The sequence below is a fragment of the Aulonocara stuartgranti genome (genome assembly GCF_965226115.1).
Source record: "Aulonocara stuartgranti genome assembly, chromosome: 8".
NCBI classification, from domain to species: domain Eukaryota; kingdom Metazoa; phylum Chordata; class Actinopteri; order Cichliformes; family Cichlidae; genus Aulonocara; species Aulonocara stuartgranti.
Genome location: NC_138959.1, coordinates 13,285,152 through 13,298,010, shown reverse-complemented (window position 1 = coordinate 13,298,010; position 12,859 = coordinate 13,285,152). Strand labels below are relative to the sequence as shown.

The following is a 12,859-nucleotide window of genomic DNA, read 5'->3' as shown; positions in this document are numbered from 1 at the left end:
ATTACCTGCACATCGGTTAACGAAGCCTTTTGTATTCTGTTGGACTGTGTGCTGTATTGTCAAAGGAGCCTGGCTAAAGGGAGACTGTCAAAGTCCTCTAATTTATTTATTTTATCCAAGTTGCAGAGTAAAGGAGGCACAGCTTCAAAACACCGTTCTTAGAGGGTTTTTTTTTTTTGTTAATTTCCATCTTGACTATTAAAAATGAGGCTGGTTGCCTTTGCCCTGTCACCCCCTGTGGAGTATCCATGAGCGAGTTAAGACTCTGGGATAAAAGCCGCTAAGAGCGGATTAAAAGGATAAGCCTGGAGATGTTTTTCGTGACAACGCGATGCCAAAACCCCCAAACCTAACTCACTTTGACCCAAGAAAGCAATACGGCTTAGCCAACGAGGGGAAATACCTCTAGACAGTGAACGTTCTCATCGGGAAGATAAATCATCTCCCCTCCGTGTTCGAAGAATCCTGTCAAAATCAATCTCATTAAAATTGTAGTAATCGGGGAAAGACGATCCATTGCTATTAATTAATGTGATCAATATTAAATGTTGAACGTGAAACCTAATATTAGGGGTTATTTGGGGGGTCATGCAGCTAATATTATAAGCCTGTATTATTGTATTTTGATCGGTATGTTATTAATTTAGAAGGAGGTTTTCAGCATTTTTACTTAACTAGCACATTCATCAGTACATTTTAAATCACTGGTATATGTATGAGGTGCTGAATGAAAACCTACAGTTGCTTTGTTTTGTCAAGAAGTAAGAGAAAGACCTAGAATAAATCCTACAATCCTCCATATTCCAATTAGAAGTCAATAGGCCTCAAGAATGTTTTATTATGGCTGTTTTGTGACTCAAAAGACGTACAACACACACGATAATACCCACTAATATAGCAAAATAAGATAAAAAGAATGAGATCTTCCCTACATATTTTCTGTTCCATCCATCAAATGTGTCTCTATGCAGATTGGGAGTCAAGTAAACAAAAATGATGAGGAAAGAAATATAATAGAAATTTCTTGTGGGGGTTGGTAATCTTGGAAAGATTTAGCAGATTCAGCAGCAGTGTGGGTGTTTCCTCTCACCAGAAATTGCATTTTTAATCTTCTCAGTGAAAAAAAAAAAGTACATTTGTTTTTATCTTGACTAACATTTCTGAAAGCAGCTGCAGACTTCTGAGAATAGCCACCTCAGAGAAGAGATGAAAGCTGTTACGTCCACCGAAGGTGGGTATTTTAGGGGATAATTAAACAAAACCACAAACACATTAAATGTTAATTGCTGGGAGCAGAGGTGAGCTGGATTTGGAGGAGAAACAAAAAAGGTGGAGAAAAAAAAAGACAGTGAAAGTAAAAGAGAAGCTTGGAGGCTTTTAAGAGAGGATTGTTTCCTCTCTCGGATCCTATTCAAGCCTTGGCAGCCATTCACTGTTTTCTATTTTTAATGACATCTCATTGTCCCTTCTTCTTGTAGTTCATCCGTCGCTGCTTGTCACTAATAAAGAGGCTAATACATTAAACATGCTCACGATCATCTCCTCGGTCTAATGTGACAGAGTGACGCACACAGGGTCAGGTGAAATATTATCCCCAACTACATTTCCCATAGTTCTCAGTTTTAAGGGAACTGCTGGCGTGCTTGTAAAATTCACTTTGGCCCCTTAATTATGCACATAATAACATCTGAAAATCAATTCCTTGAATATTCTGCTGATTGAACTGACTGTAATTTACTAAACTTGAATGAAAATCCACAACCCTAATCCTGATTTAAATTGTATGCCAGATAAACTCAGCAGCCAGGCCGATTCACACATCCCGCAGCATCCCTTCTCTCACTTCAACACACAATGGGATGCAGGGGTTCCCCCCTGCATCCCATTGAGAAGTCAAGCCTGCCTTTCTCAAATCTGTCTGTTTACAATGAATTAACTTGTGAGAGAACAGATGTGTGATCGCGGGCTCTGAGCGTTTGTGTGTCTGTAAATCCTCTGGGCGTATGAGGACGGCAGGCAGAGGAAGACACAAGCCATCTAACTAAACAACCAAGAAGAGATAGAAGGCAATCTGGAATGAATAAACAGCAAAGGGAAGAATGAAAGTACCTGCCAAGAAATACATTTTAATGTGAAACCACCCCAATAATGCTGTTCATATACACAACTGTGAAATACAAACAAACTAACCTTTTTTTTTTTTTAGGTGGATACTTAAGAAAAAGGCCTGAAATCAAACTAGTGCCATATTGTTTTAAGTTCTTCCATGCAGTGCTGTTTGCCAGCTTTCTTAAGCCAAAATGTAACACTTGTATATACAGTTGAGGCATTATGAAGCCAAAATAAAGCGAGAACGATGTCAAATCTCTGCTGAAATGGGGCGTTTCTAAAAATATTAGCCCACTTTGTGAACGAATCGACCTGCAGGAGAGAAGCAGTCGGCTCAGACCGGGGCTTATTCAGACTCAGACTTTCTTTGAGGCTAAAGATGGCAACAGGAAAATCTCACAGAATCAAATAAGGATGTGAGGATTAGTCTAGTCAACATACATATAAATATGCGCTTTCTCCGTCTTCTTTGTCTGCTCCCCTTTTTTCCAAAACCTTGATTATTTATAAGAAGATGATATTAATTCAGACGAGAGCCCTCACAGTCAGAGCTATCAACAAGAATTCACTGCTTCAGTCAAGGCTGACAAGCAGTTAAATGCTGGACCTGTGGGAGATAGCATTATGCTGCATGTCTTAAATATTAGACTAGCTCCCTCTGGTGGTAACAACAAAGTCCTGACACTCCTATTGCACTATTGTTTATGATGTAACTGAAGAAATAAGCTGTACAGGTGGTGAACAATGCGAGCAGGCAGATACTGAAGGCTATCTTGATTTCATAAGCATCATCAGTTACAGTCTAAAGGCCAAGGATGCTTACCAGTAATCAGCTCTTCTGGTCTGATGGATCCACTTGACTCTAAGATGAAACTAGAAGCTGGCCAAATCTGCACAATCTGAAAGAGAACCAGCTAAAAAACACGACTTCCACCAACAACCATATGATGTCAGATAATTAACTAAGCTAAAAATAGCATAATTACCTTCACCAGGACATGCTGTGACTGCTGTCTAACAATACTAAAGGGACCAAAAACACAAAATTCAGCCACATAACAGTAGCGTACTAGATTTAAATCTTGCCAAATGCTGCTTTAGTCATCACAGGTAATTTCACAAAATGGGATCATTAGATGGTGCAACATTTAGTAACAGATGGTATAAAATGAAAGCTTAAGCAACTCCATTAAAAAATGCAAGATATTAACAGCATGTTCTTTTGCTTTTCCTTTAACTGCCCAGAAAAAAAAAAACATTGGAGAAAAGTAAAGTGAAATTTATTGAGGAATGGCAACTGAAGCTTACATTTAAATACAGCTCAAAGATTTTCTCGTGCTGGTGTCACCAGAAAATTTCCACTGGAAATACTCGGGAAACTTCTAAATTGGGGGTTTTGTACAGATGAGACTTCGGGGATATTTTGTCAAAAGTCAAAAGTGCATTTTTATTGTTTAAAAATCAGAGTTAATGCATTGTGGTTAACATCTCCCACAGGCACACTTCATTAAGTCAGTCATAAATAAAAAACATCCAATATCATCAGTCTGTAAGTGATCTCAGGAAATCGTTTTGCCCAGAAGGAATTCAGCATATTCTTTCCTGCGCAGCACTCGCTGCATTTTGAACGTATTGGGTGAGGTGCTCGAGTACGCCATCATCTGCTTACGAAGTTTGTTAAACGCTCCCTCTGCCACCAGCTGCACTCTCATTGGCCCGATGCTGCCTTTGATACGGAAGGATTTGTAGACGGCCGAATCCTGCTGGAGAGAAATGTCCAGCTGGGAAGCAAGAGAGGAAACACCAAACAAAAAGACAAGGTAGAGTGATTTAATGACAGACTGTAAACATGCTGCCTGTTGGTGAACCTTCATTAGGATTTCTCTTACCTTATGTCGTTGTTCCTCTGTAAGCCTCCTCACACCTTTCAGCTCTAAGAACACCTGGTAGTGAGGGTCCGAGCCACCAATTGTATCTCCTGCAATGCCACAATAAATAAAATAAAATATGCTGCAAAGGGTTCAATAGTTTTCGCATCATATTCAACTTTCTTCTATGATTTAAGGGTATAAACAAGAACAAATATTACCCAGGATGCCGCTCTCAGCACAGCAGTAGTCAACCAGCTGAGCTCCTGGCCACTGAGCGACGGCCTTCTTCAAAGCACTGAGGAACAACGCTTCTGACACTTTCTCTCCTCGAACATTCAGCATCTGACCTCGTCTAATGGAGCATGGAAGCAAGGAGAAAGTATCGTGTCATGCTTTATATACACACACACACACACACACACAGCATAAGAAAAACTGTACTGCTGTCCAGTGCTGTACCTGTACTGAAACTCCACGATGGGACACTGGTTGTGAAATCCAACAACTTTTACAATGTCTCCGATGCGATATCTGTAACAAGGGAAATATACAGGTAAATATGAGAGTTTGTTATAGTTGTAATATCACATTTTAATTGCAGTGATGGTCATAAAGAGCCATCGGACAAATCTGATTTTACACTCATTAGCAACTTTGTTAAGTACACCTGTTCAACTGCTCATTAACACAAATATCTAATGAGCCACTCAGAAACTTGGTGCACACAGAGATGTAGCCATGGTCAAGATAACCCACTGAAGTTCATACCAGGTGTTAAAATGGGTCAGAAAGTTGATCTAAGTGACTAAATGTGGCATGGTTGTTGGTGTCTGCTGGGATTTCACCACACAATCATGTCTAGGGTTTCCAGAGAATGGCACGGAAAAGAGAAAATATCCAGTGAGCGGCAGATCTCTGGTAGAAATGCTTTGCTGATGTCAGAGCTCAAAGGAGGGTGGCCAGACTGAGTTGAGCCTATAGGAAGGCAACAGAAACTCAGATAATGACTTGTTGCAACCAAATTATCAAGAAGAGCATTTCTATAATCACAGTGCATTGAACTATGAAGCAGATGGGTACAGCAGCAGAAGACCACATCAGCTGCCACTCATACTCTGCAATATTCTTGATATTTATTTAGAATCACCTCTGTTAATTCTTGATATTTATAATTGAGTGATTTGTATATATTAGTGCTGTTTCTTAAATTTGTAAAATCTGTAACATACTGTATTGTTTAGTCTGTTACTGTTACCGACTTGGAGCAACTGTAATCCACATTTATTCCCACAAGTAATCTGATTCTGAAGAACAGGAAACTGAGGCTATTATTCACATAGGGTCACCAAATTTGGACAAGATTGGAAAAAGTTGCCTAGAGTTTCATTTTTTGCTCCACCATTTGGAGAGAGGATCAGAATTTGGCATAAACAACATGAAAGCCTTGTTGTAACAATCGTTCAGGCAGATGGTGGTGGTAGCATAATGGTGTCAGGGATATTTTCTTTGTTTCCTTGGTACCAAGATCCTTTTAAACTCCACAGCCTCCAACTGAATAGTGATGCTGACCATGTCCATCCCTTTATGACCACAGTGTACCCATCTTCTGATGGTTGCTTCCGGTAGGATACCACACCATGTCACAAAGCTCAATCAAGTCTCAAAATGGTTTCTTGACCAATGAGTTCATTGTACTCAGATGACCTCCACAGTCACAGAAGTCTCAGTCCAATAGAGCATTTGTGGAACGGGAGATTCCCATCATGTCAACACTGACCAAATTCTCTCTGGAATGTTTCCAGTACCGTGTTGAATCTTTGCTGTGAAGAATTAAGAAAAAAGGATGTCCAACCTAAAAGTAGTGAAGTGTACCTAATAAAGTATTACATATCAAACATGAACTCTTCCATTTGATTCTTAAACAGATTTAGAACATGTTAAAATGCAGTGTGACCCATCACAATCATGAGGACGTAAACATACAGCTGCAGTTATTTATATTTGTTTGTAGATGAAATCGAACCTGTAAAGTCCTGAAGCATTTGTGACAAGCAGCTCATAGTTTTCTCCCTCCTTCACCTCCTCCATCAGCAGAGTGTGAGGGGCCTCCTCATCCAGGCTGCTCTCTGGGAGGAACTCGCAGAACATTGAGCGAGGGCACAGCAAGTAACGTCTTTCTGACTCCTGAGGCCACAGGTTCACCCCAATTAAACCTGCAGGGGCACAGATAATGAGAGCAAATGCTGACCTCATCCACATATAGAAACCCTACAAATGCCCAACTGCAACGGTTTTTAATTAAACAGCTTAAAAATGTAAATGAAGGCTCTTACCTTCAGTAGCAGCATAGAAGGGCGAGTAGAAAGGCACTCCTTTGCAGTAACTCTCCCTCAACATTTCACCGTAGATCTGATTGGAGCCTGAGTCCACTGCCAGGACCAGGTTCAGATGAGGCCACAGGCGCTTGGCAATCCCCCTGAAGCCGTCCTGGAAGTGGGCCCGGAGCTGGGCAGCTCTCTGTGGGTCTGGCTTCATTAGCGCTTCAAGCTTGGCCCTCACTTTGGGCTCCAGAGACAGAGCAGTGCTGATTTTCCCCCGTTCAATGTCCTCCACAAGTTCCTGCCAACGCTCCTATGAGATCGAGAGCATATTAGGGAGAAATGACTTGCCCAAGCCTTTATTCATAAAGCAATTAACACAAATGTTTTAATCAGTCAGTGGGAGCTAAACACCTGACTCAAGATTTCATCTTGTTTTACTAAATGATGTCCCAGTGAGAACGAAATGAGGCACATGTGAAGGACAACAACAGCCTGCTACTGCTCAATGAAACGTTGTCTCTTAAAATAGACAAGAAATAACATTGCTAATGCTTTTCTTTGAAGGATGGAATGGATGAATTACTTTACATACTTTACGGTTTCCCATTAAGTCCTGTTTTTATGCCTCTACTCACATAAAAAAGAAAGAAAAACACAAAAACAACAAAAGTAACTCATTCCTGACAAACAACTGGGTACCTGTAGGGCACTGAAGGCATAGAAAACTGTGGAGGCGAAGTTGGACTCCAGAGTTCCCACATTAGGATCTTTCAGCGCAAAAAGAAGATGCAAATAGAGTGTGTCCTTCTCACCGGGAACCTGAAGAAACATAAGATTTTATTACCGAATCGGTCACACAAAGGCTGACCACTTGTTAGGCTTGCTGATTGTACCTTGAAGGCAGGTGCTGGAGTCGTGTACAGGTTTAGGATGTGGCGTGAGGAGGCTGGTGTCGAGGAGTTTGGTCCGATGGGAATTCCAGCCTCAGACTGCCGAAAAGTAGGAGTGTAAAAGAACTTGGTGGTGCGTTGAAGGCTCTTGGTCTCAGGGAATGCCTGCTGCATGGCATCTAAGCACACAGTCACTCCCTGATGGAAACACACAGCGAGTATTATTAGTAAAATTTCCTTGCGCAGCGCATGGGCTACACCGTCATCATCATCATCAAGCAGTGACTTCACCTGCAGGAAGAACTCAGTGTTGGTGTCCTTAGTGCTGAGCAGCATGGCACTGGATCCTGATGTCCCGGAGGTCATGGCCAGAATTAATGGCTTCTCTGCAATGATGAGCTTCTCTTCTCCAGCTGCGATGCGGTTGATTAGGTCTTGATAGTGCGTGTATGTAGTAATAGGATGGTATGCCTGAAATTCTTTAATATCTAGAAAATAAACAGATTTCATGATTTAAATCAAAACTGTATTGACACCTCTAATTTATCTTTCATCATTTGAGCTTATTTTAAGCACAAGTATCAAACAGTCCCCAATTTCAGCATCGCAATTCTCAGGACCTGCTGCATTGTCCGTGCCCATCAGGAACACTGGGACATTTCCCAGTATACTCAGGGTCATTTAATACCCTGGCCTGCTGTGAATAGTTTAAACAGCAACATTACAACAAGCAGAAATGAGTTGGTGGTACGCTCAGAAACCACATTCTCATCCACAGACTATATGATACTGCTGCTATATGTGCACAGGGCATAGGCAGGTGAACCATGGACACAAGTAAATGCACACTCCAGCAAGACACACAGCACGCAGCAGCTTCTATATCAAAACTATTTAAGTGAAGCAATGAAATTGTGGAGGGGAAGAGAAAGAGAAAGTCACAAGGAAGCATCTTAACTCTGTGGTAGTCAGGATAATTTTCATCTCAGATGATCATAGAAATAGTGTAGTACTTTTTACATCTATACTAAAGGTGTTGTAGTACAGGAATGAAAGGAGTGATACTAAAAAAAATATGAATGTAACGTTAATAATACACATATAAACATAAATGATGGTAGTTGTATTTGATTGCATCTGGCTACAGGTGTACAGGCTACATGTGTTTTCAGTGTCAATTATCTGACAAAAAAATGAAAAAAACATGAGAAAAATAAACAGATTTTGACTTACAGCATTATTATTCTTCCCTCCAATATTTCCTACAAATATTACTGTAATAACATAAAATGAATTCATTTGGAAACCCTTTGGCACAACTAAATAACAAATCAGCACATGGAGTTAAGTCTACAAAACGAGCCAAATTCCACTCAATGCATGAAATGCTGTTTCAGTCACCTGTACGCTGAAAATGTCTCGGGGACATTTGTTCATTGAAAACAATAAATTTGATGACACAGGTTTAAAACAAAATAAAAAGAAATTTTAAAAAAGCTTGACTTGCTCACAAAACAATAAAAATTGTGAACAGATAAATGCAGCTTTGATTATATTTGGAAAGCAACACGTTTAAAATAGGAATCAAATCAATATGAAATTGTGATTTGTTGCCGTTATTTAAGGACTCTGGGGTCTGGTGGCAGCTGGTGGCACGAGTTTTTTCCTTTAATGTGTCACCCCGGTCTTCCCAAGCGTTAACACTGAATAAGCACAAATGTCTTCACACTACCTGCTTGCTAAACTAACGCCGTCTACTTCGCTGCTTACCTTTTATTGAGCTGAAGTCGTACTGTCTTCCATAATACGTATCTGCGCTTTTACGCAAGCGCTTCAGCAGAGTCTCCTGTTGGACTTCTTTGACTTTGAGTGTGTCTGCTTCAAGTTTCCTTCTCTGCCGCCTGCCCAGCCAGCCTACAACCTTCACCGCTACATGCTGGCTCAGAAGGCTGCTTAACGTCCGGTTTTCAACCTTTATCTTCAAGATTAATGCCATCCCGGCCACAGAGCACAAACCGATGACAGCGGGGAGAGGGGTCGGCATGGCTGTTACACAAGACACACAAAAACACAGAGGAGCCAGGTGGGGCGCTGTTAGTCAGCATTAGACCGTTACTTTTCTTCTCATTTACAAACAAGAGTACGCAGTCTACCGTGAAAGTGCGCAATCCTGTCGAGACAAGATGGTTTTTATTTCGCTATTTCGCGCACTCATTCACCGCTTACCGGGAATCTGTCCGCTGATGGCCAGGGCGACCGATGAAACCGCAAAACAAAGCGGAAGTGCAACGCGAAACCAAGAGGAAGACATCTTGAGCATTAAATAAGATGTGACGTCCCCGTGGTTATAATAATTAATGTCTATAAAAAGCCTTTGGACTGCATTTCCACGCCCAAGAAAGCATGTCAACTTTTACTTTCGCCGCTGTCTGTGCTGCTTCCGTATTTGGGTCAGAACTAGACACTGATTGGTTTGACTAAATCATGACGTAATAAACCTGGAAATACCAACTAAAAAAAACAACAACTTATATTTTATTTATCTGTTTTTGCTTTAAATGTAGCACCACTGCCTGGATAATGCTATAGCGTCCGTGGTTGTGATTGCACAACAAAGACAATCAATCTGCAAGTTCGATTCTTATTAAATATTTCTTACATAAAACACGGAAGTGTGAGGGTTTGTGGACATATATACTACCAGTCAAAAGTTTGACCACACCTCATTTAATGTTTTTCTTTATTTTCATGGCTATTTACATTGTAGATTCTCACTTAAGGCATCAAACTATGAATGAACACATATAGAACTATGTAGTAAACAAAAAACTGTTTTATATTTTAGATTCTTCCAAACAGCCACCACTGTTTCAGTCCCTGAAACAGTCACATGGGGGAAGGGGGGCACACCTACACACTGTAAAATAGTTTCAGAAAACTGTGAAGAAGTCCATGATTTTCAAAAATGTCTTATCTGTGCTTCAGCATAAAACAGCATTTTCTGACTGTCAGGATTTTGCATCTTTCAGTCTAACGTGCTTATGTATGTCAGATATGTTACACAAAAAATATACAAAAAAAGGACCCTGGGATGACACCCCAATGTCAGGTGTCTGCCTCCTGCTGGTTCCAGTGCCCAACGTCGTACAGGAACGTAAACAGCAGTGAGGTTTGTGGGGTTACTGAAGTTTGGTTAGCTGGTATATAATGATGTGCTATGTCATAGGTGTCAAACTCTGGCCCGTGGGCCAAATTTGGCCCGCAGCTTAATTACATTTGGCCCGCGAAGCCATGCCAAATTACTATCAGAGCTGGCCTACTGGTATTACACAGCTAATATATATATTGTTTAGTATTAAGCTTTGCTTGTTCCATATTCAGTTTTTCAGCAAAACGTGTTTGAGTTCATAAGAAAAGATTCATTCTTATATCTGGAGGAAGTATTTTTTTTAAATAAATATTAACGTTAGCCCGCGACTTTGTTCCATTTTTGAATTTTGGCCCACTGTGTATTTGAGTTTGACACCCCTGTGCTATGTGATCGCTAGCGACACAGCTATGTTAGCATAATATAAACAGTGAAGCTGGAGGACTCAGTCGCTAGATGACGTCATCGCCTAATTTGCATAATTGGTCATGTAATTATAAAGGACCCTGTAGGAGAGAGAAATAACATAATGGAAGAGACATAAAGTCAGTAAAAACACCCTAAAACCATTTAGTATATATTTAAAACCACACATTAAATTTCTTTATCCGGACTTAACGTTGTTAACAAACTACATTAATCAAAAATGGACATAGCAAGCATCACCAGACAGCTTCAGTCGATTTTGGATGTAGAAGATGGAGGTAAGGCTCTGCAAGGACATCCGATTTCTAAGTTAGCAATAGAATAGAATAGAATAGAATAGAATAGAATAGAATAATCCTTTAATTGTCCCACAAGGGGAAATTTGGGTGTAACAGCAGCAAGAAAGACACATACAAACAAACAGTACACAAGACACAGAACAGAAACATACACAATTTTTACATATTTACATCAAGGACAAGGGTTACCAAAAACAGAGTACTGTACCGTTATTAAATTAAATAAAATTAAATACAGATAAGAGGCAAACCCTGCTTATAGTGTGAATGGGTTGATAAAATAGAGCAAGTTACAGCGCTGATGTAAAACTCTATGTTTGTTGGGAGCAGTTTTGATTGTACAGTCTGACAGCTGCAGGGAGGAAGGACCTGCGGAAACGCTCCTTCATGCATCTAGGATGTAGCAGTCTGTCACTGAAGGAGCTCTGCAGTTCAACAACATTTACATGCATGGGGTGGGAGACTCTGTCCATCAGAGATGTTATTTTGGCCAGAGTCCTTCTGTCTCCCACCAACTGCACTGGGTCCCAGAACAGAGCTGGTCTTCCAAATGAGTTTATCCAACCTCTTCCTCTCAGCTGCCGATAAACTGCTGCTCCAACATATAACACTGTAAAAAATGACAGATGCCACCACAGAGTCATAGAAGGTCTTTAAAAGCGCTAGCTGGACTCCAAATGACCTCAGCCGCCTCAGCAGGTAGAGTCTGGTCTGTCCCTTCCTGTAGAGAGCATCAGTGTTGTGGCTCCAGTCTAGTTTATTATTCAGGTGAACACCCAGGTACCTATATGTAATGTATGTTTGCACTGATTGCCGATCACGCTTCAACTGAGTCCTCCTCGGTCAGAAGGAATGGTACTCCACAGTGATGTAGTTCAAATAACTTTAATAAGGAGGTGGCAGATGACATCAACAGGATGTACAACGCTGTACATCCTGTTGATGTCATCTGCCACCTCATTACGGTAGGGAGGCAATTGCATCACAGTATTCACATGCAGGTAAAGGGGGTGTGAGTATGTATATGGGTGTGTGTGGTCATCTGTAAACAGAAAGAACAAACATTTGTATTAACCACTATGGATAGCAGTGTACCCCTTATACAGTACTGTGGGTTTCCAGCGTAATGTTATACAATCTGCCATAACCTCATGGCCACTAGATGGCACCCTAAGACCATAAATGAATTTCTGGCTCGTATATACATTGGCAAACCAGACCTCTGCAGATTACAACGATTCAGAGAATAAACATAGTAAATAGTTACATCCACCTACAACCACAATGCTTGACAGTAAGTCGTATATGGAATGAAATATGGGCTGAACACAAGGCTGCCTGTAGTAGGCCAAAAAAACGCATCTTAGCGATAGCAACAGGACTAGCTTCTCACGTAGCAAATTACACAGATAAAGTCAAACAAGCATCACTCTCATCTTACAATACTCACATGGTAAGCACGCACACAGTATTAACTCACACAGGAATGCAAGTAAATACGTTACTCCTCCGACACACCAAAAGAGGAACAAGATGGCGCCGAGTATGGCAGCCTTGTCGCGAGCTCCCCCAAGCAACAGCTTTTTTCTGTGTTTAATTTTACTTTTCCTTCATTTTTTCGCGAGTAGCACATGTCTCCTTGTGTACGACCGACAAACCTTACTGGACATAAAAGACGGTCTTTCTTATAACTTTCCGGAGTTCAAGTTTTGCAACACGGACGCTCCGTTTGCAGACCCCCCATTCATCTCACCTGAGACGCCTTTGTTCTCTGGCCCTGGAGGCCGCAAACGCC

General features: G+C 40.9%; 2 protein-coding genes and 1 long non-coding RNA gene across 5 annotated transcripts in view; all 3 read right to left on the bottom strand.

Moving 5' to 3' along the window:
* Positions 1-3,316, bottom strand: part of kcnh4b (potassium voltage-gated channel, subfamily H (eag-related), member 4b) — a 42,469-nt gene extending 39,153 nt beyond the window's left edge. For all 3 annotated transcript variants that reach the window (XM_082543152.1, XM_082543154.1, XM_082543153.1), the window contains exon 1: positions 2,933-3,316. The gene's annotated coding sequence lies outside the window, so the exon portion shown is untranslated. The remainder of the gene's footprint in view (positions 1-2,932) is intronic.
* Positions 3,317-3,372: 56 nt separating this feature from the next.
* ghdc (GH3 domain containing) lies at positions 3,373-9,641 on the bottom strand. Its single transcript, XM_082543158.1, has 11 exons — positions 9,418-9,641; positions 8,962-9,237; positions 7,483-7,679; positions 7,195-7,389; positions 7,001-7,120; positions 6,314-6,611; positions 6,004-6,193; positions 4,440-4,511; positions 4,199-4,332; positions 3,999-4,087; positions 3,373-3,890 (listed from the first exon to the last, which is right to left on the bottom strand). Exons 1-11 carry the CDS (start codon positions 9,509-9,511, stop codon positions 3,669-3,671), a joined length of 1,887 nt encoding a protein of 628 aa, XP_082399284.1. The 5' UTR covers positions 9,512-9,641; the 3' UTR covers positions 3,373-3,668.
* A 1,466-nt stretch (positions 9,642-11,107) lies between these two features.
* LOC309712374 lies at positions 11,108-12,583 on the bottom strand. The gene is made up of 2 exons (XR_014278279.1): positions 12,515-12,583; positions 11,108-12,106 (listed from the first exon to the last, which is right to left on the bottom strand). It is a non-coding gene; the product is annotated as an uncharacterized lncRNA (long non-coding RNA).
* Between the last annotated feature and the right edge of the window lie 276 nt (positions 12,584-12,859).

Bases quoted from the DNA above. Each gene is read 5' to 3' on its own strand.
- ghdc (XM_082543158.1), bottom strand. From the start codon at position 9,511: ATGCTCAAGATGTCTTCCTCTTGGTTTCGCGTTGCACTTCCGCTTTGT. The intron at 7,680-8,961 runs GTAAGCAGCGAA...TTTATTTTCTAG, and splicing joins CGACTTCAGCTCAATAAAAG to ATATTAAAGAATTTCAGGCA. The intron at 4,333-4,439 runs GTACAGCACTGG...ATGCTCCATTAG, and splicing joins ATCGTGGAGTTTCAGTACAG to ACGAGGTCAGATGCTGAATG.